Raw genomic sequence first — 25,853 nt, forward strand, 5'->3', positions numbered from 1 at the left:
ATTAATGCCTTAGTAGCAATATGTGTTTTATTGACATCTTTCATAGTTTCAAGTGGTAACTATGGTTTGGTGTTCTAGATGAAACATGAGTGTTGCATGTTTCCTTGGTCGCAGACTTAGAGAAAATATGTGTTGTGTGTCTTGCTTTCCTTGTCATAGTACTTAGGGAAGTTACAAGCATAAATGACCATATGGTCTACATACAAACACTTGTTTATAACTTTCTAAACCATTTTTGTGGACCAAAACTCTTCTTGAAGGGAAAAGCAAAAAGGCCAACATTTGACCAACTAATAAGACTCTTTACTTACAAACTATATGGCTTGCCCGTAGATATAGTGTTAGGTAGAGATAGAAAGTTTGATAATCATCTTTGAAGGAAAACCTTCAAAGTTTAAATATCACTCTAAGTAAGAGTGAGGCCAACCGTCCGTAGATTGAAGGTAACAAAACTGAAAACCCAACGAGGTTCTAGAGCATATACTTGTGCATAGATGAATAATCTAGTGGAGAGGAGTACTTCTCACCCCAAGAATCTATTTTTAGTACAATGAATAGTACGATGGTGCAGATATTCACCCATTTCTTGACAATTAATAAAAGAATAGGAAAAATTTAAAACAAGAGAAAAGATAGGGTTTCTTATCTCATTTGGAATGTCGAACTAGATGTGAGTCCTGCCAAGTTAGCTTAATACACAAATGCATAATTTTTCAAGAAATAATCCATGTACTTTTAAAATTAAAGCTTTATTAATTAAAGCTCAAAGAGTTTCTTAATTAAGCTTACTAATAAAAGCTTTGCTTAACATGATTTTCTACTAATTTAAATCCAACACACAGTTAAATCCAAGCTTAATAAAAGCTTAAACGAAATGATTAGGTGAATTCAATCATCTTGGAATTCATGAAGTTCAACGCAGATTTGTTAAAGAAAAACTTTGAAAGAAATTATAATTAGTGCATAATGATTTCAATATTTGCAACCTATATATATATATAAAGCTTTTATGCTGGTTAATAAACTTTTAATTAAGCTTATTAAAGCTTTACTAAAACTTGTAACCTAGCACGCCAAAGGCTGGAGCGTAAAAAGGAAACAGTCCACTAAAGAAAAATTCTCACGACATCTCTTATAAAAATAAAAATAAAAATAAAAGTAAACATTGGAAACTTATAAAGCTTTTTTTTTTTAAAAAATTAAGCTTTGTAATAATCAAAGCTTTTAAGCTCAATAAGCAAAAAGGGCAAATCTGAAATTTTACTCCCCCCAGAATTGGCAGCTAATAAGCCTTTAATTAAGCTTATTAAAGCTTTTATATTTTCAAACTCTCCCACAACGCCATCAACTAGGGCGCAGGATTTCATTTTTTTTTAAAGGACTAATAATAATAAAAATCAGTGCCTCTATTTTGGGCAAAGCTGAATTCCTCCCCTCTCTCAAAATTCGCAACTCACCGCCGGCCAGCCGGATGGACAGAGAAGAAAAATTAAATTAAAAAAATAAAAGTTAACGCCTCCTGTTTGCGCAGGCCTTAGGCGGCCGCCGCCGGGGTATGCAGGAGGGAGAGATAGAGATCAATAAGAAATTATATATATATATATATATATATATATATATATATATATATTTTACTCCAAAATTTGCGCCTCCTGAAATTCCCAGCGCTGGCCGCTGCCGAATACGAAGGAGGGAGAGAGAGATAGGGAATTATATATATATATATATATATATATATAATTCTCTAAGCTTACGCCCAGCGCAGCACAGAGCAATCGGGTCTAAAAAAAATAAAATACCTCCCGCCCTCTGAATTCGTAGAGCTGGCCGCCGGGGTAAGAAGGAGGGAAATAGAGAGAGAAAAAAAATCAATTTCATAAATTTTCTTTCACAGAGCTTATTTCTCTATAAATTAGCTCTTGGTGAATTATACACCGTCCATTATAGATTGCTTCCTCCCTCAATGGTTTAGCAATTAGAAAGCTAAGCTGGATTGACTATCAATTTTGAAACCCATCCATACAGACAGATCACAAAGAGGTCAAGAATTTAACAAAACCACTTTTCAATTTTGAGAGAGGTTTCATGGTTTCATGGTTTCTGAGAATGGTTTACCACCTTTATTTTATCCTTTGGGCAATAGGTTGATGGAGACTTATTAGCCAATGGTTAAAAACAACCTTTATTTCATCCATAAAGGATAAAAACCTAAACGTGTTCTACTTCAATTAAAATTTCAAACAAATTACCAAAATCACCTCTAACAAATTACCAAAATCACCTCTCTTTTTGTCTCTTTCATCTCTTTTTCACGGCCTTCAAGAAAATTAAATTTCACCAAAGCTCTCATACCACTTCAAGAAAATTAAATTTCACCAAAGCTCTCATACCACTGCAACCTGACCTTTAATTTTCTTGAAGAGATTAATCAAAAGACTCATAAAAAATACATCAAATATTAAAACAACTACTTTGAATTAAATTAAAAATTAAAGCACATATCAAAACATAGAGCAAGAGAAAGAAATACATCACCATCAATACAAGGCAACACAAGAGTGGGTGCAATCTTCCCCCCCCAACGTGAGTGGCTTCTTCTCACGTGGGTATTTTTATATATTCCAAAAAGCAGGCTTTAAGCCAAAAATAAAGTATACATCCATATTTGGACTTTGCCATTTAATTAGCCTTTGTCCTCAATTTTAGCCTTGGTCCTCAATTAACCTTTGTCCTCAAACCTTCTAAGGTTTGCACTATTCTTCTAATACAATAATCTAACTTGTGCACATATGCACATTACAAAATAAATCAACTAATGCTCATACGCACACTGTATAATAAATTGACACGTGCACACACACACATCACACTGATGTCAAAATAATATCAAATGCCATAATATAGACACAAAATATTGTGAGATCTGTCCACACTCCATGACTCAATCCACCATCCGTGCGACACCTAAATCGGTACCCTCGCACTGTGCAACACCTAAATCGGTACCCTTGCACACCTCATCACCTAAACTCATAAACACAAACCACGTCAGTAGTAACAATCAATTGACATCACATCAATCAATCCTAACGTGTTCATGACGAGAAATAGGCATCATAAAAAAATATATATATATATATAAATTTAAATGACCATGATTATTATTCAAATAACATGGGTCATAACATTTTTAGTTCCACAATACTAAATTGGTCATCTGGTCCTAACTTATTCAGATCACATTCCTTTTGCACCCATCGTCCACCACCAACCTTGCCTACGCACACAAATCCCAACCATTGATAGTTTTGTTAAGATGGCAAGCTCAACACGAACTGACACTCACAAGGCGTCTGCGTGATCGTTTGACATTTACGTCACTGGTAGGTTTGGTAGCTGGCAATGACATATCTTTGCGAGAGATTCTACAGCTAGACTACATCGGCTAGCCCACACCCACCCACTCCACTTTACTGTGTTCACATTATGGACCGCTTGTATATACTCTAGTATGTGTGTTGTCACTTTATCTCTTTCATAGACCTCTTTTGTTAAAGAAGAATAATAACAATAATTTTTAGCCTCTTGTCTTGTGTTCTCTTCTTCTAGGGTTTGTGTGAGTGTGTGTGTGTGCTTGCAAGAGCTCTAGCTTCCTTCTTCCCTGTATCTTTTCATGGTATTAGAGCCTAGTTCATGCTAAGACACTGAGCAACAAGTAAGAGAAGCACAAGAAGCAATATGAGGGTAAGGGCTTCATCTCTTCTTCCCCCTATGTGTTGGCTACTACACCCTTGTCGTCGGGAGTTCTTCGGGAGGCACCGACAAAGGAACTCCGATTGAGGAGTTGTCTTCACGGGAGCTGAGCATTTCAGGGCAACTATGTTGTCCAATTTTTCAGGCCAAAAACTCGTTTTGGGCGCATCTTGACCTTCATTCTTTAGTTCATAGCATTCATTGCACACTGCAGCGGCGGCCCACGGGTAAGTTTCGATTCTCTGCAAATTTCTATTTATGAAAGTGCAAGAAGGGTAAGTAGTTGTGCAGACACTGTGTGTACTATAAAGAGGTCTTATAGTTGCCATTGGGTGTATGTATGCGAATTGAGGTCACTTATCGCTACAGCAATTTGTGCAGGTCAAAAAATAGTTGTTTTTGGTGAGTTTATGTTGCTGCAGACAAGATGTCAAATGATGGAATCAATCAGAGTGTTGCAGAAAAGCCTGACAAGAATAACTTCCATGCTTGGAAATTTAGATTAACAAACTTCATGATAGGAAAAGACTATTGGGACTACATTGAAGGTGAACATTAGAAGGCACCAAAGATACCGGAGATTAATCCACCTACTAAGAATATAAAAGAATACAAGGATTGGAAAGAAAAGTCATGTATTAGCTTTCTATTAGTATTAGGACACCATGATTGGGCATATACAGGATGCCAAATCACCCAAGAAGGCATGGGACACCTTGGTGAATCTATATGAAACTAACACATAGGCACGAAAGATTCAGTTGAAGAATAAGCTTCATACTATGGAGAAGAAAAATATGTTTGTGAATGATTATGCCTTGAAGATCAAGGGCACGATGGAATCCCTTGTATCTATTGGTGTTTCTGTTGATGATGATAATAAGATGGAAGTATATCTACAAGGTCTTGGGCAACAATACAAGGCATTCAAGATGTTTATTCAAACTCCAAAGAATATTTCCAACTTTATAGATTTGGTGTCAATGCTGATCATTGAAGAAAAGAGTTTGGGTCAGGACCATTCTTCACAAAACAATGGCAATTTAGAGTAATAAGCCTTTTACACAAGTGCAGGTAGAGGCTGAGGCCATGGCCAAGGTAGTGGGACCAAACATGTTATCAGAAATATGGTCAACAGACAGCAGCAACAAATAGTCCGAGGATTCACAACAACAACACAGATGGAAGAGGCCAGGAAGGATAGATCCTCCATGCTTTGCGTAGATTATCGCACACTCAATAAGCTGATGATAAAGAGCAAGTTCCCTATGCCTCAGATTGATTACATCTTAGAAAGGCTAATTGGAGCAAAGGTGTTTTCAAAAATTGACCTCAAAAGTGGCTACCATCAGGTGAGAATTGTGGACAAGGACATTCCCAAAACCACATTCCGAATTGAGTGGGCCGACTACGAGTTCATAATCACACCTTTCGGATTAACAAACGCCCCAGCTATGTCTAACAGCATGATGATGCGCATTTTCAAAGACTTGATAGAAAAGTGTCTATCTTTTTGGATGACATACTGATTTTGTTGGATTTTGAGGTTATGCCTTTATCCCGATACGATATGATCTTGGGTCAGCAATGGTTACATCAGTATAATCCTCTCATCAGTTTCCACAACCACACTTTACAGTTTGTCAAAGATGGTATGGACATCGATCTCCAAGGTGTTCACCCCTCCACACCAACCTTGTCCACATTACAAGTGAAGCGGTGGGTTCGTAAGACCGGTTGTTCGTCAACACTCTTAATCGTTTTCTCTGCAAAGGAGACGGTGCTTGACCAGAATTCCAAAGTGGCATATTTGACTCAACCCTTCTTTTCCCCACATTTGGATTTGTTTCCTGCGGAACTACCTCCAATTTTGCCTCCTCGACGTCCAGTGGATCATCCGATTGATTTACTTCCTAGCAATTCACCACGAACTCATGCTCCATATCGAGTCTCTTTTGCTGAATCCCAAGAAATTCAACACCAATTATAACAAAACTCTTGGACAAAGGTCATATTCATCCTAGTAAGAGTCCTTTTGGTGCACCAGTTTTGCTCGTGAAAAAGAAAGATAAGTCAATGCGACTTTGCATTGATTATCATACTCTCAACAAACTGACCATCAAGAATAAATATCCTCTTCCTCCAATTAATGAATTATTTGACTAGTTGCTTCATGCCAAATTATTTTCCAAGATTAATCTCAAGTTTGGATATCATCAGATCCGTATTCGTGAAGGTGGTGACCACAAGACTGCCTTTCGCACGAAGTATGGACATTGAGTATTTGGTCATGCCTTTCGGGTTAACCAATGCCCGGGTAACTTTTTTGAGCCTCATGAATGACCTCCTTCAACCATTTCTGGAAAAGTTCGTGATTATTTATCTCGACGATATTCTGGTATATAGCGCTTCAATCGATGAGCACCAAAAGCATCTATATCAAGTTTTTCAGGTTTTGTGAGATAATGTACTTTTTGTCAATCAAGAGAAAAGTGACTTTTTCAAGACATCACTGGAGTACCTTGGACACATCATTTCAACTGATGGCATTTCTATTAATCCTAAGAAGATGCAAGTTATTCAAGATTGGCTGACATTGCAAAATATTCATGATGTCAGATCATTCTTGGATCTGGCCAATTTTTATCATACAAAGGTCTTTAAGTTTTCCGGAATTGCAACACCTTTGAGACAGAGGTTTTTAAGTCAACCCTTGCTTTTCGATGACAGATGATGCTTCTCATGCCTTTGATAAGCTAAAGATTGCTTTGACACAATAATCCCAGTAATGGCAATTGCAGACCCCAATCTTCCTTTCGAAGTCATGACAAATGCTTTTGATATTGCAACTGGCACAATTCCCAAGCAACAAGGCCGTGCCATTGCCATTTGAAAGTCAAGCATTCAATAATTCAAACATGTTATCCAATATACGATGAAGAATTCTTGGCAATCGTTCATACTTATTAAGCTTGGAAACACTATCTTCTAGGTGCAGATTTTGTTGTTAAGACAGATCATCATTCCTAACCAGTTATGAATGCACGACAAGGTGCTCAGACATTATATTCAGTCTCGCCTCGCATCTTGGGAAGATTATCTACCATTGATGGAATTTTCTTACAATAATTCTCATCACACAACAATAGGCATGAGTCCTTTTCAAGCCAGTTATGGTCATACACCAATTGTGCCATCGAGCTTTGATCTTCAACACAAGGTGGCATTAGCGGATCAATTAGTTCAAGAAATGCAAGATGTTCTTCTTCAAGTTTGAGATCGGATGATTCGAGTTCAGGATCAAGGTCAACAAGCAACTAACCAACATCACCGACATGATGAATTCAAAGAAGGTAATATGGTTCTTTTATTCATGGCTCCTCATTGATATAAAATAGTGAAATCAGTTTTTCCAAAGTTACGAACATGTTACTATGGTCCTTTTCGGATTATTAAGAAGAATTCTCCTTTGAGTTATAATTGTCTTTAGGTCTTGTATTCGATCTAAGTCATGTCTCTTAAAGTATTAATAGACTAGGAAGGCCTCACAGGCTAGACCCCGTGAGGTCTTGGGCCCAGTCAACCAAGACTGGCAGCCGCTTGACCTCATAAAGGCAACCGACTAGCATAAAATGCTAGTCATGAAATATTTGCTACAGTTGAACTGACATTTAATGTCCATCACATAGAAATTTTCTGCCAACCAACAGGCTTTAAGGGCAGCCGACTGGGCACCTGAAGCATCTAAAAAGATAGGTTCAGTTCAGTTCAGTCCATAATTCATCAGATATAAACCAAAGACTATCATCAGAAGTCAGCATCATGTGTCCCTAGGCTCTTGCCTTTGATGGTGCTTTTTCCTTTTCGAAACCAGCGCAGCACGAATCTCTTCTTTTACCACAATATTACGCTTTATTGGGTTCGTGTTCGGAATTTTGGATGTTCCCACTTCCGCTTCTGTTCCTGTGGAACCTAAATTTTCTACTTTTGCAAAATTTCCTCTTTTTGTGGAACCTCTCACTTTTGCGAAAGGGACTCCTGAAAAGGAAAGCTACGAACCCTGCAGTAACAACCCTTTGACCTTGTCACGGTCACGCCAAATCTTGGTTAGTTCAATCCGAACTATTTTCTTGTTCAATGGTTTTGACAAAATAATTTCCGGTTTACGTGGTTCTGGCAAAATAATTCTTGGTTCATGAAGCTGACAGCATGTGTGCCTAGGCTCTTGCCTGTGCAATATTACAGCCCTACTTGTGCTCTCAGCCCAAGGCAAAGAAGCTTAATCTCTTTAGGAGTATTCAGCACACCTTCCCTCAGTCTCGGACCCCGATGTATTTCTCTCAAACAGATAGCTTCAAAGTCGCCTAAAGCCTATGCACAGTTCTGCCCCAGCGTTTGGTTGCTTTGTCCTTGCGTTTGGCGGTCAGTCAGTCAATTTGTCCACTCAGTCTTGTGGACTCAATTCAGCTTGTATACAGTTCTCCAAATGAAGAAATAAAGCAAATAGTCCTACTTCGTAGGGGGGCGGAGGGGCCTTTAGTGGGGGTAATTCAGGACCCCATCTAGTGTCGTCTCTACTACATCTCTTTCAGAGTCATGTATGCTATTTTAAAGGATTACTGAAGACTCACTAAACTCAGGTTTAAAGAAACGCTTCGTTGTTTCACACGGTCCTAGCTCGGCGCATGCTACAAGACGCTTGCCAATCAAAAAGAATTCCCACAGTCAGCACATTTCTTCCCTGCTAGTGATGAACAAAAGATAGAGCTAATTTCCAATCACAAAGAAGAGAAGATGCATAATGTTAGACATCATCTCCTTGTTGCTCGCTTCCTGTTTGGTGTCCTATTTTAGCCTCTAGGGCTAACCATGTTAGCTAGAGGGGGTCATCCCTCACTTATTTTACCCATATTTTACCCATATTTTATCTCCATTCTATGGAGTCTTGGGCACTTTGTATCCTATCGTGGAGGTTTTTTTCCTAGTCGTGAGCTGGTCGGCTGCCTACTTCTGGGCATATATATAGCCGGCATACCCTCACTCCTTTGTCATTATTGTTTAGCATTATTTTCTGTAGTCCCTCACATACGAGGCCTTCTCCCCTCTTGCTCGGGACATGTATTCCTTTGGATGATGATATTGAGAGCAGGTTCTCACCTATGTTTCCTCTCCATCTCTCTCTCTCACTCTCTCTCCTATGTTTCCACTTTCCCTTCTTCCACTACACATTCTATCATGGTATCAAAGCACCGATGAAGAACAGTGTTGGATACTCCCTCCTACATTTTTGCGTTTTTAGCAAGGTGGACAGATCTGCATTTTTTTCTCTCAGGTTGTTGTTGGTCGCTTGCCTCTTTCAAGTGCTTCTCCATTGTAGCCCATGGTCATCCATAGCCTTTGACCTCTTGAGACTTCCCCCTCACCTATTTTCTACTCTATTTTCAGGGTTGTAGCACCTAGAGTGCTGCATTTTTTCTACAGGTGTTTTTTTACAATAGATTGCAGTGTTTTCCAGCATCTACTCCCTTGTAGTGTGAGCCGCCTGTTCTATGCAGGACAACAGTAGGTTTGCTATTTCTGTTGTTGCTGATATGAGGACTTGATGGTACCATATCTCTTCTGCTTTTCCAGAATTTGCTCTATCTCCTACCCCAAACACTTCTACATTTTCAGATTTACAGCCATGGTTGCTGCGTTTTTCTGAGTTGTTTCTGCTGGTAGCTCTACCTTCACCTACGCTCCTCCTGTTGGACGTGAAGGTACCTTCTCTTCAGCGTTTTTCCTCATAGGAGGTGTGGACACTGCTTGGCCTGAATTTTCAGGTTTGTAGCCCTTGTCTGGCTACGTTTTCTTCTACAGTGGACACAAATCACTTTGCAGAGGGGGTTTTGTGTGGATTGTGGGTTTGGAGGCAGTTTGGTACTTGAGGAGGGCACTGAATTTCTAATTTCAATCAGCGTTTTGCTAATTTTGGAGCATCTATACCTGTGTTTTGTTCATGGCCTACAAAGTTACCCGGTTTCTTCATATTCCTTGCCAGGTTCTGTTGGTGGTGGAGTGCTGGGTTTTTGCTAGATAGCAGTTTTTGGTTGTGTTTTTCTTCCCATAGGAGTTTTCTACACTCAAAGGGGACCCATCTCCATCTACTTTACTTGATGATCAGTTTCGGGAGTTGTTTGTATCTGCGGAGACTTTCTTCTGTGATAGGCGTTTACAAATTTTTGTAGGAGAGTAGTGATCTTTTCAGAGATCCTGAGCAGAGTTTATTTTGTCCAAGCCTGTGTTCTTTGTAGTGTTTGCAGAGAAAGGAGGGTGTTTTGCCTGTGAGGTGTGATCCTTTCACATGGATCACTTGTTTGTTGCTGATTCTTGGGATCTAATTCTACTTATGGAACAATCTTCTGCTCTCACTGATGCTCTTGAGGACTTTGTTACCACTGCAGTTTATATTCATGCTTCCCTTCCTCATTGTGAGGAGTCTACCTCTGCCTCTCGTTGTGATGGTTCTGAGGATGCCCCTCCCTCTACCAATTTGATGCAATGTGCAGGTTTGTTGTTTTGGAGGATGGACTTTTGGACCCGGTGGGATGCTTTGGATCTGTGGTTGCTAATCGCACATGGGGGACAGTGGTACTTCCAGAGTTTTTTGGCATTGGATCAGAATCAGGTTGGGCTTGTATCAGTTCGACGACATTTTTTTTCAGAGGGGGATGTGGAGTCCTTTCATCTGAGGATGACCACCTCAGTGGAGTGTGCTTATGTATAGCATTGGGCAACTCATGGTACAAAGTTTGGGCAAATGAACCCCATCTTTTCTACAGAGTCTTTACATCTTGCGATGCCGACCTTTTGAGAGGATGCTTTTGTAAAGCATTAAGAGTGCCCACGTCTGTGTGCTCTTTGAAGCCGATAGTAGCAGCATTGGGGTCCAAGCACGGAGGGTAAAAGTTGAGGGTGAGGACTACTCTCTCAATTGTGGGAAGCCCTTTTTTCCTTCCCAATAAGGCTCTCCAACACAGCATCGTACAAATCATTGCCAAGCTTTTGTAGTCTGTAGATCATGCCCAAAGTCGAGAAGGCTTTCCCTACACACATAACCATCCAAACAAGACCCACATTGGTCATACATTTCCTTATTCAAAGATCCGAAAAGAATGGTGAGCTTTGCTTTTATAGCAAGTGAGCTCTATGTTTTGTGCAATGATCCGATCAACCCAAAGTGTTAACTAGCACAATGTCGACCTTATTAAACAAAAGTAATCCTCAATTAATGACCCCTAATAACCGTTCAAGGCACTACCGAAGATTTCACGGGCGTCTTGGAAGCCGTCGCAGATGCCCGGGCGGCGGCGCACCATCAGGATTTCCAGCCAGTTGGTGGCCTCTGTGAGCTCGTTGCTCATGAAGTTCATGCCATCGTCCCGCCTCGTCGTTGTGAAAGCCCGCTTGGCCTCGGCCGGCGGCTGCTCGTAGAACTTCCGAGCGGCCACCCACATGCCCTCGATCACGCGATCGGGCACCCCGTGATGCACCACCTGCTCATTATTATCATACGACGATACTGACTGATTAATAAATCAATCAAGCGAATACCTCCCTCTCAACAAAATATATGCTGCTTGACGTAAATAAGGAGGAGGTAGTGTGTGTGTGTTATACCTGGAAGCAGCCCCACTCCTCGCACGCACGGGAAAGCTCCTGCAGCACAGCGCTGCGCCCGTCGCCTAACAAGCCCTGGATGTCGATGGTGGGAGGAACTTCGCGAGCCGCCATGTCGATGTCGGTAGTGTGTGCTCTCTAATGATAATAATAATAATAATAGTTAGGATTTTCCCTTAGTGTAAAGGGAAAAAAAAATTACCCACTGGCTGGCTGCTGCACGACACAGCACAGCACGTGATAAAAGGACAAGTCATGGGTGTGCCTTCTAATAGCCACACAGCACAGCAGGACAAGTCATGGGTAAAGGATTTTCCCTTAGTGTAAAGGAAAAAAAAAATTTACCCACTGGCTGGCTGCTGCACGAGATAAAAGGACAAGTTATGATGGGTGTGCTCTCTAATAGCCACACAGCACAGCAGGACAAGTTATGATGGGTGTGCTGTGCCACACACCATAGCACGAGATAAAAGGACAAGTTATGGGTGGTGCTGTGCCACACACCATAGCACGAGATAAAAGGACAAGTTATGGGTGTGCTCTCTAATAGCCACACAGCACAGCAGGACAAGTTATGATGGGTGTGCTCTCTAATGGTTTTTTTTTTTTTTTTTTACTATTGGCTGCTGCACGAGATAAAGGATAAGTTATGGGTGTGCCACCACACAGCACAGCACCAGATAAAGGACAAGTTATGGGTGTGCTCTCTAATAGCCACACAGCACAGCAGGACAAGTTATGATGGGTGTGCTCTCTAATAGTTAGGATTTTCCCTTAGTGTAAAAAAAAGAAAAAACTGTCCTTCAATGTAAATATCAACTTCTTAAATTGAGAAAATCCGGTTGGTTGTAATTTGCTAAGGCTTGAATTTATTGATTCAACAATTTTTAAGTTTCAGTTATAAGACCATGGTGGGTAACGTATGCATTTTTTCAATAAAAACCGTTTCAACTTGATGGTTGTCCTTTGTTTCATTGGTTAGAAAAGCAAGTTTAATTTCTGGTATTGTGGCCCCCACTTCTCTTCAATAAAGAGGAAAAGAAGGGTTCCAAAAACATTTCTTTCTGTACTTATAACCATTAATATTTTTTGAAGAGGAGAAAAATGTTTCCTCTTCAATAAAGAGGAAAAGAGGGGTTCCAAAAACATTTCTTTCTGTACTTGTAACCATTAATATTTTTTGAAGAGGAGAAAAACGTCTCCTTAAGAACCAAGGATTGCATCCTTGAACAACTTCTCCTTCACACATTCATAACCCTTATAAAATAATAGCAAAAGAAAGGCTTCCAAAAGCATAGGTTGGTACTTCAAGTTATTATTTTTCACATGAATACAAAGGATTCTTAAAGCAACGACTACTAATATTTTTGGACATGAAAAGAATAGCTTCTTAAAGCAAGGACTATAGTTTTAAATTATGCGTTGTTAGTCTCATCCTAGATTTTGCCTTATATAAGATTCACCATGACATTCACTATTCTCTTTACACATGTATAGGTATGCTATAAATTTCACCCTATATAAGATTCACTATTCAAGTATTTTTACACACATGTGTACAGACGAAGCATCTCTCACTCTCTCTCTCTCTACACACACACACACACACACACACACACACACACACACCCATTCCATGTTCTCATGATACAAATACTTTACCTATATTTAAGGTTCAAAGGTGGATACTCCTTCAAATTTTACGTACAAGGAATTTTTATGAAGATCACATCAATATAGTGCAAAAGGGCTTCGCCCACTACCACAGTAGCCCGTTTTGTGTACGTAGTACCATACTACGGAGTCAACTACCAGGTGCGCCACATCCTAGAATTTTGTAAAAGGTGTACTTTTGTATGCCCAAAATACATATTTGGCAATAATGTATGGTGAAAATTACCATAAGATAGGGATCCTAGGTGACTAAGTATCATTTGAGGAGTAATTTAGGAACTTATTATAGCCAAAAACCTTGGTGGTTGATACCTTTTAATAGCATGCTTTACCTTAAAAATCAATGTTCTTTTAAGTTTGAAATTTGTTCCTCAAGGTTTGTTTAGATGGACGCTATCAATGAGAATAGATAGTATTGCTAGAAAACAATAAGGGCCCTTTCCCAATGCAATATAATGGCATTAGGAGACTATAGTGCATGTGTCCATAACAATTACACAGTAATTAAGGTTTGCGCAGCATCATCAAAGAGCTAGATCGACGGATCTATAGGTGCCATGCCATAATGTTGAGGTGAGCAAAAAGAAGGGACAAAAAATTCGATAATGATTTTGCTAGGTATTTCAAATAAGTCATTGCTACCATGGATCATGCTATTTTGTCCCAATTGATAGTTCACCCTTGTATTAAGAGTTTTCAGGATGCAAACATAAATTTTCAAAGATAGTGTTCAGGTGGATTAGTTCATTGCTAAATGCCAAGGCCTCATTTGACATTAACATTTAAGTAGCCTCATGGATGTTATAAATTCATGCCCAAGAAAACTCTATCTAGTGAGAAGCATAATAATTTAGGAAGATGAAGCATTGCTACTAGTCATGTGCAAAAGGCTAGCATTGCTGCTAGTCATGTGTGTGAGGCATTAATAATCTTTACACAAGAGATCAAGTACTTAGTAGTTTCATGCATTGCTTACTTAGTAGTGTCATGCATTGCTGCTGGTCATGTGTAAGAGGCATTAATAATCTTTACACAAGAGATCAAGTACTTAGTAATGTCATTTTGAGAAGGTTGATAGCAAGATAAGGTGCCCCAAATGTTCTCACCAAATGGGTCATTATGACATGCTTTCCATCTTATGAGTCATTTCTTAGTCAAGATCTTATATATTTTTACCAAACAACTAAATGTCAGGTTATGGAGGTTTAGCAAGTCCTCTATTGAGGTTTTGTGATAAAAACATCAAAGGCTAGGCATTGTATTAATTCCATGAGCTATGCACAAGGTGAGTGAGACACATATGCCAAAGACACAAACACAAAGAGAGAGAGAGAGAGAGAGAGAGAGAGAGAGAGAGAGAGAGAGAGAGAGAGGTTTGGCAACTCCTTGATTGAGGTTTTGCACAAAAAAATATCAAAGGCTGGGCATTGTACAAATTGCATGGTGGTCACGAGTTGTGCACAAGGTGAGTGAGATAGATACATGAGATAGATACACACACACACACACACAAACGCACACACACCTTGTTGGATTCAAGGTGGATCGGAGCACACATTAAACCTCATTCTTAAGCATAATCAAACTAAGCTGAAGTCAGTAAGAATGCACTAACTAAATGAGAATAATGTGGGTGAGATTAAGTTGTAAAATGAGAACATATCTTATTGAAAATGAGAGGCTTAATATATAGGCAAGTACATTGAGAGAGAGCCAAGCTCTACTTTTATCACCTATGAGGTGTAAAGGTGGAGAGTAGCTAGGCTAAAATAGTGGAGATAATTGAGAACCTAAAAGAGGTAGATTCCAAATGTTGAGAGACGCTAGGGGATGCTCCTAAATTAAGAGAAAATGGTAGGCTAGATGCTTGGTAAATCTTCTTCACCAAAGAGCACTTACAGCAAGGATAACTAGTAGAAATAACCACAAGAAAATAGCTCATGTTTGGCACATTATTTCTAACAACTTCCCATGAACCAAACATGGGTAAAGATAAAATAAGATAGCTAAGATGTCCTAGGATTGAATTCCCCTCCCATAATCAAAAATTGGATACAAAGCTTAAGATATTCTGGGTATGATGACCAAGGTGAGGCTGCATAAAATAAAAGTCAGTCATAAACAGAAGATGCCCATATAGAAAGATGGTACATCAAAAGCTCCTTGGTTTACAATGCCACAAGAAAAGTATGTAAGCCTTAAAACAAATAAGGGAAATAAAGTGAGAGCTAAATAGACTAGTTCCATGAGATGGAACATCAAAAAGCATAATCTCCAAAAGAAAAGTAGGCCTCATGATGTTCCACTAGATGGTGCTGCACTTCTTCTTCTCCATATGAGTAGCCAGCCTTTGAAAAACACGCTTTGTCTTTATCTTTGGTCTTCAGAATCCTCAAGAGCACAAGCATTTTTGAAATAGTGTCCTCTTGAATAAAAAGTCCATAAAGTAAACATGACACATGTAGCATACAAACCATATAAGAACACAAAGGCCAAGTATCACAAGTTAGAATCAACTGGACTATTCGGAATCATTATGTCGAAATTAGCAGGGCTGAATCTGCAGGATGGAATCAGCTTGATGAAATCAGCTAGCTGGAATCAACAGTTTGGAATCACCAGGACTGAATCAGTAGGCTGAAATTAGTTAGATGGAATCAGCAAGACAGAATCAGTAGGACGGAATCAGCTGGATGGAATGAACTGGTCGGAATTAGGTAGGACTTAATCATCATGAATCATCATGATGGAATTACCTGGATGGAATCCACAATACATGTCAGAATCAACAAGACATGTTGGATTTAGCTGGAGTAGTCAGAATCAACAAGACATGTTGGAAATAGTAAAACAAGTCAGAATCAACAGGGAAGTCGGATTTAGGGACAGGCAATCGGAATCAGCTAGGCAGTCAGAATCAGCTGAAGACTTGAAGAAAATTCTTGATGAAAACTCCTTGCCCAATATTTTGACCTCTTGAGCATACCGTGAGGAGCTGAAAGATGTGATGATGTTGGTTGTCGGTTGCAACTATGCAAAAGAAACAAGCTAATGTCGAGGACACTGAACTTCGACGTGTGCTGGACATTAACGGGGCTAGAGGAGGCATTGCCTCAGAGGATGTTGCTAATCGTTGATGGATGTTAACCGAATTCCAGGGTTAACAAGATCTACCACCATTATGTTACATCAAGGAGTCACGATAGATACACCAAAGGGTCATACATTCAAGATATAAACCAATAGTGTCCAAAGCTACAACTTCGATGGCGCCCGTAATGGTGTGAGTATTTATGGCGATTCCCGCTTCAAGAGCATGTGGTAGCAAGTTAGGATGAAGTCCTAAGTGATGTACTTTATGGATATATTATGAGAGTAGTCATTGTAATATAATTAGGCCTCTTTATGAGCCTAAAGTGCCCAGCCGGCCACAGTTTAAGTGAGTGTGAACATTTATGACCATGTATATAAGTGAATATCTCTCATAATACAACATACTCTCCCATTGTGCATTTGAGTCTTGCTCTTGCTAATTCTCTTGCTAATCTCTCTCCCTAATGCATGCTAGTGAGTGTGTGAGAGTGAGGTGAGAGGAGGGACGAGTACTCGTAGTGCAGCGCAATGGTGTGACAACACTCGTAGGAGGCGCGATGGAATTACTTCTCAAGGAGTTGTAGAGCTTGGAGACCTCAAGGCTTACGAGCTCGGCCATTAGAAAGATCCTCACGACAGTTGCAGTTCACCACGTAATCTCTTTTTGGATGTGTTTTTCAAGGAGGGTTAGGGTGAGCCATAACAATGGTGGCATAGGATACTGAAGAAAAGCCTACCTTAAGAAGAACACTAAACAACATATCGAAACAACAATGGTACGGGTTGCAGTAATTGTAGTAATTGAAGACAGCAATTCTACTATTGTTTATTGGTCACAACAAGTGACGGCAGAGAGCAACGTAGCAGAAGCTATGTCTTTTGCTCTGATACCATGTTGGATTTAAGGTGGATCGAAGCACACATTAAACTTCATTTTTAAGCATAATTAAACTAAGCTGAAGCGATTAATCAAATGAGCATAATGTGGGCGAGATTAAGTTGTAAAATGAGAGTATATCTTATTGAAAATGAGAGGCATAATATATAGGCAAGTACATTGAGAGAAAGCCAAGCTCTGCTTAAATCACCTATGACGTGTAAAGGTAGAGAGTCGCTAGTCTAAAATAGTGGAGATAATTGAGTGCCTAAAAGAGGTAGATTCCAAATGTTGAGAGACGCTAGGGGGGTTCTCCTAAATCAAGGGAAATGGTGGTCTAGATGCTTGGTAAATGTGCTTCACCAAAGAGCACTTACAAGAAAAAATGGTAGAAATAACCATAGGAAAATAGCTCATGTTTGGGACATTATTTCTAACACACCTGACCCAGACATATTGGCTTTTAGAAAGCCTAGTCATAATCTTCCTCTTTTGGAGAAATGCTATCCATGATATTGTTGTGTGTTTTTACTACTAAGGATGCTTATGCTTTATGGATTTATTCTTCACCTTCTACCACCATGTTTGCATCATGTGCCTTCTCTTACTCTTCTTTATGGCCATCTTCTTGAAGCATTGGTCCTTTGTGTGTTTGAGCCTCATGCAGAAATTGCATCTAATAGTTCTTTTTCCTTTCCCCTTTGTGAACATGACCCTATTTGACTCAAAAAAAATTTGAGATTTCTTTTTAATGATAGTGTTTGTTTAAGAGGATTGTAATCATCTCATCATAAGTCAATTCCTAAGACACCCTTAGTATAGTCAAGATTTCAGAGAATTTTAAAACCTCTTCTATACTTGATAGAAGCACATCTTTCTCATCATCCTCATTCACTGCAACTCCCAATCTAGAGAGTTATTATATAGTAGTTGTATTATATAGCCTAGATTTTTCAAATGTTCTCCCAAAGTTTCTCTTTCATTTTGTTAACCCTCTATGGGAAAACCTTCTAGATGTTGATGCCAGCCGCCACCACACCAATTTTCACCTCCTATAGCATGGGTAGCATTAAGATTTCCACCTTTCACTTTTACAAGCCCTATTTGGTATAGTTGGCGTGTGTGATCACCGATTGTCTATGAAAGGCATACCACGGGATTAGTTAGTGAGAGTACATGCTTTAGACTTGCTGTTTGCACAAGCCTAGGTAGCCTTAGATACCCAGAACCTATTTTTTCACTATATATGGCCGTCCATATATGAACACAATGGGCTAGGTATAAAGGCCGTCCATGTATGAACACTATGGGCTAGGTATGAAGGCAGTCCATGTATGAACACTATGGGCTAGGTATAAAGGCCAATTTGTAGATCTCACACTTGCTTTCCACCATGAGTCTGTGCTACATAGCCAATGGCCATTCATATTAGGCCATGTTGCATGCCAGGCCCTGCATGATGCTTTGCACTATTGAGCATTGCTTGGCTCTTGGTTCCTAGTGCCCATTGCCCACTTGCAGAACAACCCCACACACATAACACACACACACTCTCTCTAATGGTTCAATGTCGACTCTCTCTTTCTATCGTCTCTCTGTCTCTCTGTCTCTCTCTCTCTCTCTCTCTCTCTCTCTTCTCTCTCTTCCAACGATTGTGCATATAGGAGGCCACACAACCCCACACACGCAAGACAACCACTTGCTTTTCTCTCTATATCATGAGCTAGTAAATTTTTGTCATGACTTGCATCACATAGAACACTGCATCAATGCTAGTTTTGAAGGCCTATGGGTAAAGCCTAAACATCAACACAAAGACACATAACATTGCCATCAATGCAGGGACAAAGAACAAAGCGTCAAGGTAAAAACCTCAGCGTAAATCAAGATGAAACCTTAGTTTTGCAAATGGGAACGCAATTACTACATAATGTTGAATCCATAGCTTTCAAAACAACATGGATCAAGATAAAAGCTTAAGCAAAAGAGATAATTGCGTCATGGATTTCAAAACACTGCATCATGAAGTGGATGCTGTTGAGATATCGAGCTCAACTAGTGCTACAGCGGACATTGATGACCCGCTTGGGTGATAGTTTTTGCATCTACACCACTGGCATGGTTGGTGAGATTATGGGTGATATGCGGCCAGTGGGATGACAGGCTGTGTAACAGCCATTTTGGATTAGTAGAGACTGGCATAGTTATAGCACCAGTGCATGGAGTCCATGAAGGGTGTCTCTACAAGATCACAAACTTTTCTTCCCAAATCCCTCACACTAACTCACATATTCACAAGCTTTATCCCCCTTGATGGCTTAAAGTTTGGTTTCTGAGGCAGATACTTCTCTGTGGCATTCTCACTTTGATCATGTCCCCATTGCTACCTTATAGAAGTTCCATTCTTAGGTTGTCTGCGGACTACCTTAGCTCAGGTCTCTTTCACACATTTTCTCATCCTGCATGCTGGGCAAGCATCATCGAGATGCGTTTCTAGAGAAGGCCACTCATCGAGCAACCCAAAGACTGGAGCTTATACATGTAGATCTTGTTGGACCCATGGAGGTTGAATCTGTTAGAGGGGCTCGATATTTTATTCTTCTTGTGGATGATTTCACTCGTAAATTCTGGGTATGTTTTCTGGCTCGCAAGTCAAATGCTTTTTGCAGTTTCAAGACTTGGATTGCGATGGTGGAAAATCAATCTGGGGGTATAGTTTTTTTTCTCCGGACTAATAATGGTAGCGAGTTTATATCGTTTGATAACCTCCTTGCATCAAAGGACATTCACCGCGATAGACCACAGTTCCTTACACTCCTCAACAGAATGGAGTTGTGGAATGGAAGAATTGGACCGTAAAAGAGATGGCTCATTCTTTGTTGCATCATGCAGGTCTCCCTCTTGCATTCTAGGGTGAAGCTGTGGCTACCTCAATTTATCTCATTAACTGCTCTCTCACAAAAGCGGTTGAGGGGATGACTCCAGAGGAGGCTTTTATAGGACACAAAGCTTTTTGTTTCTCATCTGTGAGTTTTCGGTTGTGTCTCTTATGTGCATGTCCCAGATTAGAAGAGGACCACACTTGCACCAAAGTCAAAGAGGATGATCTTCACAGGCTATAGTCTGAGATCCAAAGGGTACCGCTTCTGGGATCCAGTGGTTTTAATGACATCCTCATTTCCCATGATGCTTGGTTTGATGAGAGCTTGTTTGGTATTGACTCCTCTCCACCTAATGCATCTTCCAACTTTCTAGATGATCCATTCCCGGCCGATGTTATTGATCTTATACCTCTTCCACAACCAGCTTCTCCTCCTCCTCCTGTTGTTGCAACTCCGGTGCTAGCTACTACTTTATAGCCACCACGAGTTCATGTTGCAACAACTTCTACAGTTCCAACTCCCTCTACGAGTCCTTCTTTGACTTCAGGATTACCCCCACCAATGCTTACTTCATTACCTCTCCTAATAGCATCGGATGAGTCCTCTACTGCAATTGGATCTTCTTCTTCTTCATGCTTTGAGAGGAAGGCTGGCCTACCTCGGTGGGTTTAACAACTCTTTAGAGATTCTAGTCTCACTTATGCATAGCTCCATAATCAGATCTCTACCACCACCCTTGGACCTCACTGTTCATCTCAGGCTTCCACATCTCATCACATAATGAATTATGCTCCATGACTTCTCTCTAGGAGATCGATGAGCTTGAGAGTCCAGAGGTCAACGCATTTTTTCCTAATGTTTCTTTAATGGTTGGGTAGCAATTTTGGTGGGTTAAGGAATTAGAAGCAAGCATGATTTACTGACACAACCGTGGGCTTTGTGCCCCTTCACTAAGTCTAGTTGCATATTTCAATCCCAAGGGCTTCACTCGCAACAATAAAGACGGACGTCACCTGCGTGCATGAACCTCAAGAAAACCCCCTATATATGATTCTCATAAGATGATAACACCCCCCTATTTAAGCTTATAAGGATACCTTTAAAAATTAATATGTCACCCCCTTCCTTATATCTATGTTTTTTCTCTAGCATTTACACACCCCCTCTCCTTATATTAAAGTATATTACTTTGAACCTTATTAAGATAACATAAGTACTTTGAACCTTATTAAGCAAACATAAGTACTTCATGCATGCTACCAAGAAATAGATGTTAAGTACTAGCAAATCATCACTGTAAGTCACCACAACCTACTTGAATCATTATTGAAGCATGTTGTGATCATTTCTTGATATCATTTCTTAGATTTAAGTTAGAGGGGGAGGCAATGGTGGCCTATGGAATGATCACAACATGCTTCAATAATGATTCCATAGGCCGCCATTGCCTCTTAAAATTTTGGAAGATCTCTCCCACACCTAGGTGCCTCATCTTATGAAGGGAGTTCGCCATATTTGCACACTACAACCAGAAATCGTCATTTGCCAAGCAACTGAACATTTGCTCCATTCTCTGCGTATCATCATAATTAGCTTAATCCTTCTTAGGGAAAGGTTAGTCATAGCTTAAGCTACCTACATCTCAAAGCTGAGCTCAAATCAACCAACCAAGGGTTAGCCAAACTTTGCAAAAAACCAGTCGGGTTAAGTCACCCATTTGCGCCAATTTAAGGTGCCATTGGGGGAGTTTCTAGGCTTGGGGACTCTCTCTCAACCAACGGCAATATAGGTGTGCCAAAACCCCCATCAAATCTACCTTATACATGCTCAATTTGATCCTGCAAAATCAATTGATCACTATTTATAGCACTAATTTGATCCTGCAAAATCAATTGATATTAATCACTATTTATAGCACTAATCATTATAATTAAGATGGTCATGAGTAGAAATTGGTTTAGCTGAAGGTTAAAATTAAACTTCTTGGGTTGCATTAGTCCTAGTTGAGCATAAAATCACATCATTTTGTCACTTGGGTTAACACTCGAAAGAATTTGAGCATTTTTTTAAACGCCAAATTTGTACACAATTAGAGACTAGCGAGAGTCAAACTCTGAGAAGACCTTTGCAATGGTGTCAGGCAGTATCACAAATGTTGAGAAGCTCTCTAGGAAGAATTGTACACTTGGGCCACATAAATGAAGTATCTTCTCATGCACAAGAAGCTATGGAAACTAATTAAAGAAAATGGACCTACTAATCCAACTGGGGATTGGATTGAAAAAGATGAACAGGCACTGCCATTTTGTACTTGGACAGTAATATTATTCATCACATTGATTCCAAAACCATGACAAAACAAGCATGGGATGACCACCAAGGTTTTTGGCTATAATAAGTTCCTAAATTACTCCTCAAATGATACTTAGTCACCTAGGATCCCTATCTTATGGTAATTTTCACCATACATTATTGTCAAATATGTATTTTGGGCATACAAAAGTACACCTTTTACAAAATTCTAGAATATAGTTGACTCCGTAGTATGATACTGTGCGTACACAAAACGGGCTACTGTGGTAGTGGGCGAAGTCCTTTTGCACTATATTGATGTGATCTTCATAAAAAGTCCTTATACGTAAAATTTGAAGGAGTATCCATTTTTATAGGTAAAGTATTTGTATCATGAGAACATGGAATGGGTGGGTGTGTGTGTGTGTGTGTGTGTAGAGAGAGAGAGTGAGAGATGCTTCGTCTGTACACATGTGTAAAAATACTTGAATAGTGAATCTTATATAAGGTGAAATTTATAGCATACCTATACATGTGTAAATAGAATAGTGAATGTCATGGTGAATCTCATATAAGGCAAAATCTAGGATGAGCCTAACAACACATAATTTAAAGCTATAGTCCTTGCTTTAAGAAGCTATTCTTTTCACGTCCAAAAATATTAGTAGTCGTTGCTTTGAGAATCCTTTGTATTCATGTCAATAATAACTTGAAGTACCAACCTATGCTTTTGGAACCCTTTTTTTTTGCTATTATTTTATAAGGGTTATGAATGTGTGAAGGACAAGTTGTTCAAGGATGCAATCATTGGTTCTTAAGGAAACGTTTTTCTCCTCTCTTCAAAAAATATTAATGGTTACAAGTACAGAAAGAAATGTTTTTGGACCTCTTTATTGAAGAGGAAACGTTTTTCTCCTCTTCAAAAAATCCTAATTATTAGAGAGCACACCCATCATAACTTGTCCTACTGTGCTGTGTGGCTATTAGAGAACACAACCATAACTTCTCCTTTTATCTCGTGCTGTGCTGTGCTGTGCTGTGTGTTTTTTTTCCTTTACACTAAGGGAAAATCCTAACTATTATTATTATTATTATTATTAGAGAGCACACACTACCGACATCGACATGGCGGCTCGCGAAGTTCCTCCCACCATCGACATCCAGGGCTTGTTAGGCGACGGGCGCAGCGCTGTGCTGCAGGAGCTTTCCCGTGCGTGCGAGGAGTGGGGCTGCTTCCAGGTATAACACACACACACACTACCTCCTCCTTATTTACGTCAAGCAGCATATATTTTGTTGAGAGGGAGGTATTCGCTTGATTGATTTATTAATCAGTCAGTATCGTCGTATGAGCAGGTGGTGCATCACGGGGTGCCCGATCGCGTGATCGAGGGCATGTGGGTGGCCGCTCGGAAGTTCTACGAGCAGCCGGCCGAGGCCAAGCGGGCTTTCACAACGACGAGGCGGGACGATGGCATGAACTTCATGAGCAACGAGCTCACAGAGGCCACCAACTGGCTGGAAATCCTGATGGTGCGCCGCCGCCCGGGCATCTGCGACGGCTTCCAAGACGCCCGTGAAATCTTTGGGTAGTGCCTTGAACTGTTATTAGGGATCATTAATTGAGGATTACTTTTGTTTAATAAGGTCGACATTGTGCTAGTTAACACTTTGGGTTGATCGGATCATTGCACAAAACATAGAGCTCACTTGCTATAAAAGCAAAGCTCACCATTCTTTTCGGATCTTTGAATAAGGAAATGTATGACCAATGTGGGTCTTGTTTGGATGGTTATGTGTGTAGGGAAAGCCTTCTCGACTTTGGGCATGATGTACAAAAGCTTGGCAATGATTTGTACGATGCTGTGTTCGAGAGCCTTATTGGGAAGGAAAGCATGGATAACCACAAAAGCAAAAAAGGGCTTCCCACAATTGAGAGAGTAGTCCTCACCCTCAACTTTTACCCTCCGTGCTTGGACCCCAATGCTGCTACTATCGGCTTCAAAGAGCACACGGACGTGGGCACTCTTACCTGCCTCTTACAAGATGAGGTTGGCGGCTTACAAGTGCAGTCCCCATCTGGTGAATGGGTTGAACTCAAGTATCGACCCAACGTTTTTGTGGTTCTCTTGGCCGATCAAATGGAGGTTTGTGACATCTTCATTGTTCAACCTATGTTATAACCACCTCTCTTAGGATATATATATGATATATTACGGTAGCTCAAAGATATTGGGAGCAAGGAGTGTAGATCAATACTCCCCCTCCTCTTCGCCAAACAACAGGCGCATGGGATCAATACTCCCTTCCCCTCCCCTTTGCCAATAACCACACCTCCCCCACCCCCCTCTCCACCCAACAATTGGATTAAAAAGAAACGAACCTCACGTAAGGTGTGAGATATTTATATAATATAATATATTACACTAATCCCTCCCTTCTTCCAAAGGAGTGGGATATAAAGAAATGAACTTCCTCTCAACCTTCTTTATATCCCACCCAAGGAGTGGATATAAAGAAATGTACCTTCCCTAAATACAAAAAAGAAAATGATAATTAAAAGGTCTTACAGGTGTCACCTTGCTGCTCTGCAGATCTTGACAAATGGACGATATAGATCCTCTCCCCATCGTGTCATAGCTAATCCAAACAAGTTACGGATCTCTCTTCCCTTTACATTTGGACCTCCAGAGGAAGAATTTATTGCTCCTATTCCTGAGCTCATTAACCATGATTACCCATGCGTGTACCAAGGAGCCACTTTCAAAGAGTACATGACGCGCTACTTCGATACAAGTCTACCGAACCATAAGAAAGGCCTTGAATTCGCCAAGGCTCTTCTGGAGAGATCAATGAATGAAATGGAACAATAATTATCTTGATTTATTAGTTATGTTCATTTTTCTTTGGACTTATATAGAGTATTTATTTGGCCTTTGTGTTCTTATATGGTTTGTATGCTACATGTGTCATGTTTACTTTATGGACTTTTTATTCAAGAGGACACTATTTCAAAAATGCTTGTGCTCTCAGTAGAAATAATGTCCCAAACATGAGCTATTTTCTTGTGGTTATTTCTACCATTTATCCTTGCTGTAAGTGCTCTTTGGTGAAGAAGATTTACCAAGCATCTAGCCTACCATTTTCTCTTAATTTAGGAGCATCCCCTAGTGTCTCTCAACATTTGGAATCTACCTCTTTTAGGTGCTCAATTATCTCCACTATTTTAGCCTAGCTACTCTCCACCTTTACACCTCATAGGTGATAAAAGTAGAGCTTGGCTCTCTCTCAATGTACTTGCCTATATATTAGGCCTCTCATTTTCAATAAGATATGTTCTCATTTTACAACTTAATCTCACCCACATTATTCTCATTTAGTTAGTGCATTCTTACTGACTTCAGCTTAGTTTGATTATGCTTAAGAATGAGGTTTAATGTGTGCTCCGATCCACCTTGAATCCAACAAGGTGTGTGTGTGTGTGTGTGTGTGATTTGTTTAGGTCAAAGGATAAGGCTACTAGCCTTCAAATGTATGTACTCATGAAAGGGTTTCATCATTAATCGATCAACCATCATTGAGTCATGTAATACTTTCTCTCAATTGAGCTTTATCATATCATC

At 40.0% G+C, this 25,853-nt stretch overlaps 2 protein-coding genes across 2 annotated transcripts; one reads left to right on the top strand and one right to left on the bottom strand.

The window, feature by feature from the left end:
• Positions 1–10,722: 10,722 nt before the first annotated feature.
• On the bottom strand, positions 10,723–11,526 carry LOC147632481 (fe(II)/2-oxoglutarate-dependent dioxygenase 4-like). The gene is made up of 3 exons (XM_086806990.1): positions 11,413–11,526; positions 11,039–11,318; positions 10,723–10,838 (listed from the first exon to the last, which is right to left on the bottom strand). The coding sequence occupies exons 1-3, from the start codon at positions 11,524–11,526 to the stop codon at positions 10,723–10,725; spliced, it is 510 nt and encodes a 169-aa protein (XP_086663116.1).
• Positions 11,527–23,192: 11,666 nt separating this feature from the next.
• Positions 23,193–25,435, top strand: LOC147632482 (fe(II)/2-oxoglutarate-dependent dioxygenase 4-like). Its single transcript, XM_086806869.1, has 4 exons — positions 23,193–23,469; positions 23,587–23,819; positions 24,035–24,377; positions 24,825–25,435. Exons 1-4 carry the CDS (start codon positions 23,356–23,358, stop codon positions 25,101–25,103), a joined length of 969 nt encoding a protein of 322 aa, XP_086662995.1. The 5' UTR covers positions 23,193–23,355; the 3' UTR covers positions 25,104–25,435.
• Positions 25,436–25,853: the final 418 nt, after the last annotated feature.

The sequence above is a fragment of the Cibotium barometz genome, chromosome 13 (genome assembly GCF_041138505.1).
Source record: "Cibotium barometz isolate CiBa-2024 chromosome 13, ASM4113850v1, whole genome shotgun sequence".
NCBI lineage: Eukaryota > Viridiplantae > Streptophyta > Polypodiopsida > Cyatheales > Cibotiaceae > Cibotium > Cibotium barometz.

Excerpts from the sequence above, each read along its gene's own strand:
- LOC147632481 (XM_086806990.1), bottom strand. The coding sequence starts at position 11,526 with ATGGCGGCTCGCGAAGTTCCTCCCACCATCGACATCCAGGGCTTGTTA. Across the intron at positions 11,319-11,412 it reads AGGAGTGGGGCTGCTTCCAG|TCAGTATCGTCGTATGATAA; the intron begins GTATAACACACA and ends TTTATTAATCAG. Across the intron at positions 10,839-11,038 it reads CTTCGGTAGTGCCTTGAACG|GGAAAGCCTTCTCGACTTTG; the intron begins GTTATTAGGGGT and ends TTATGTGTGTAG.
- LOC147632482 (XM_086806869.1), top strand. The coding sequence starts at position 23,356 with ATGGCGGCTCGCGAAGTTCCTCCCACCATCGACATCCAGGGCTTGTTA. Across the intron at positions 23,470-23,586 it reads AGGAGTGGGGCTGCTTCCAG|GTGGTGCATCACGGGGTGCC; the intron begins GTATAACACACA and ends TCGTATGAGCAG. Across the intron at positions 23,820-24,034 it reads GACGCCCGTGAAATCTTTGG|GGAAAGCCTTCTCGACTTTG; the intron begins GTAGTGCCTTGA and ends TTATGTGTGTAG.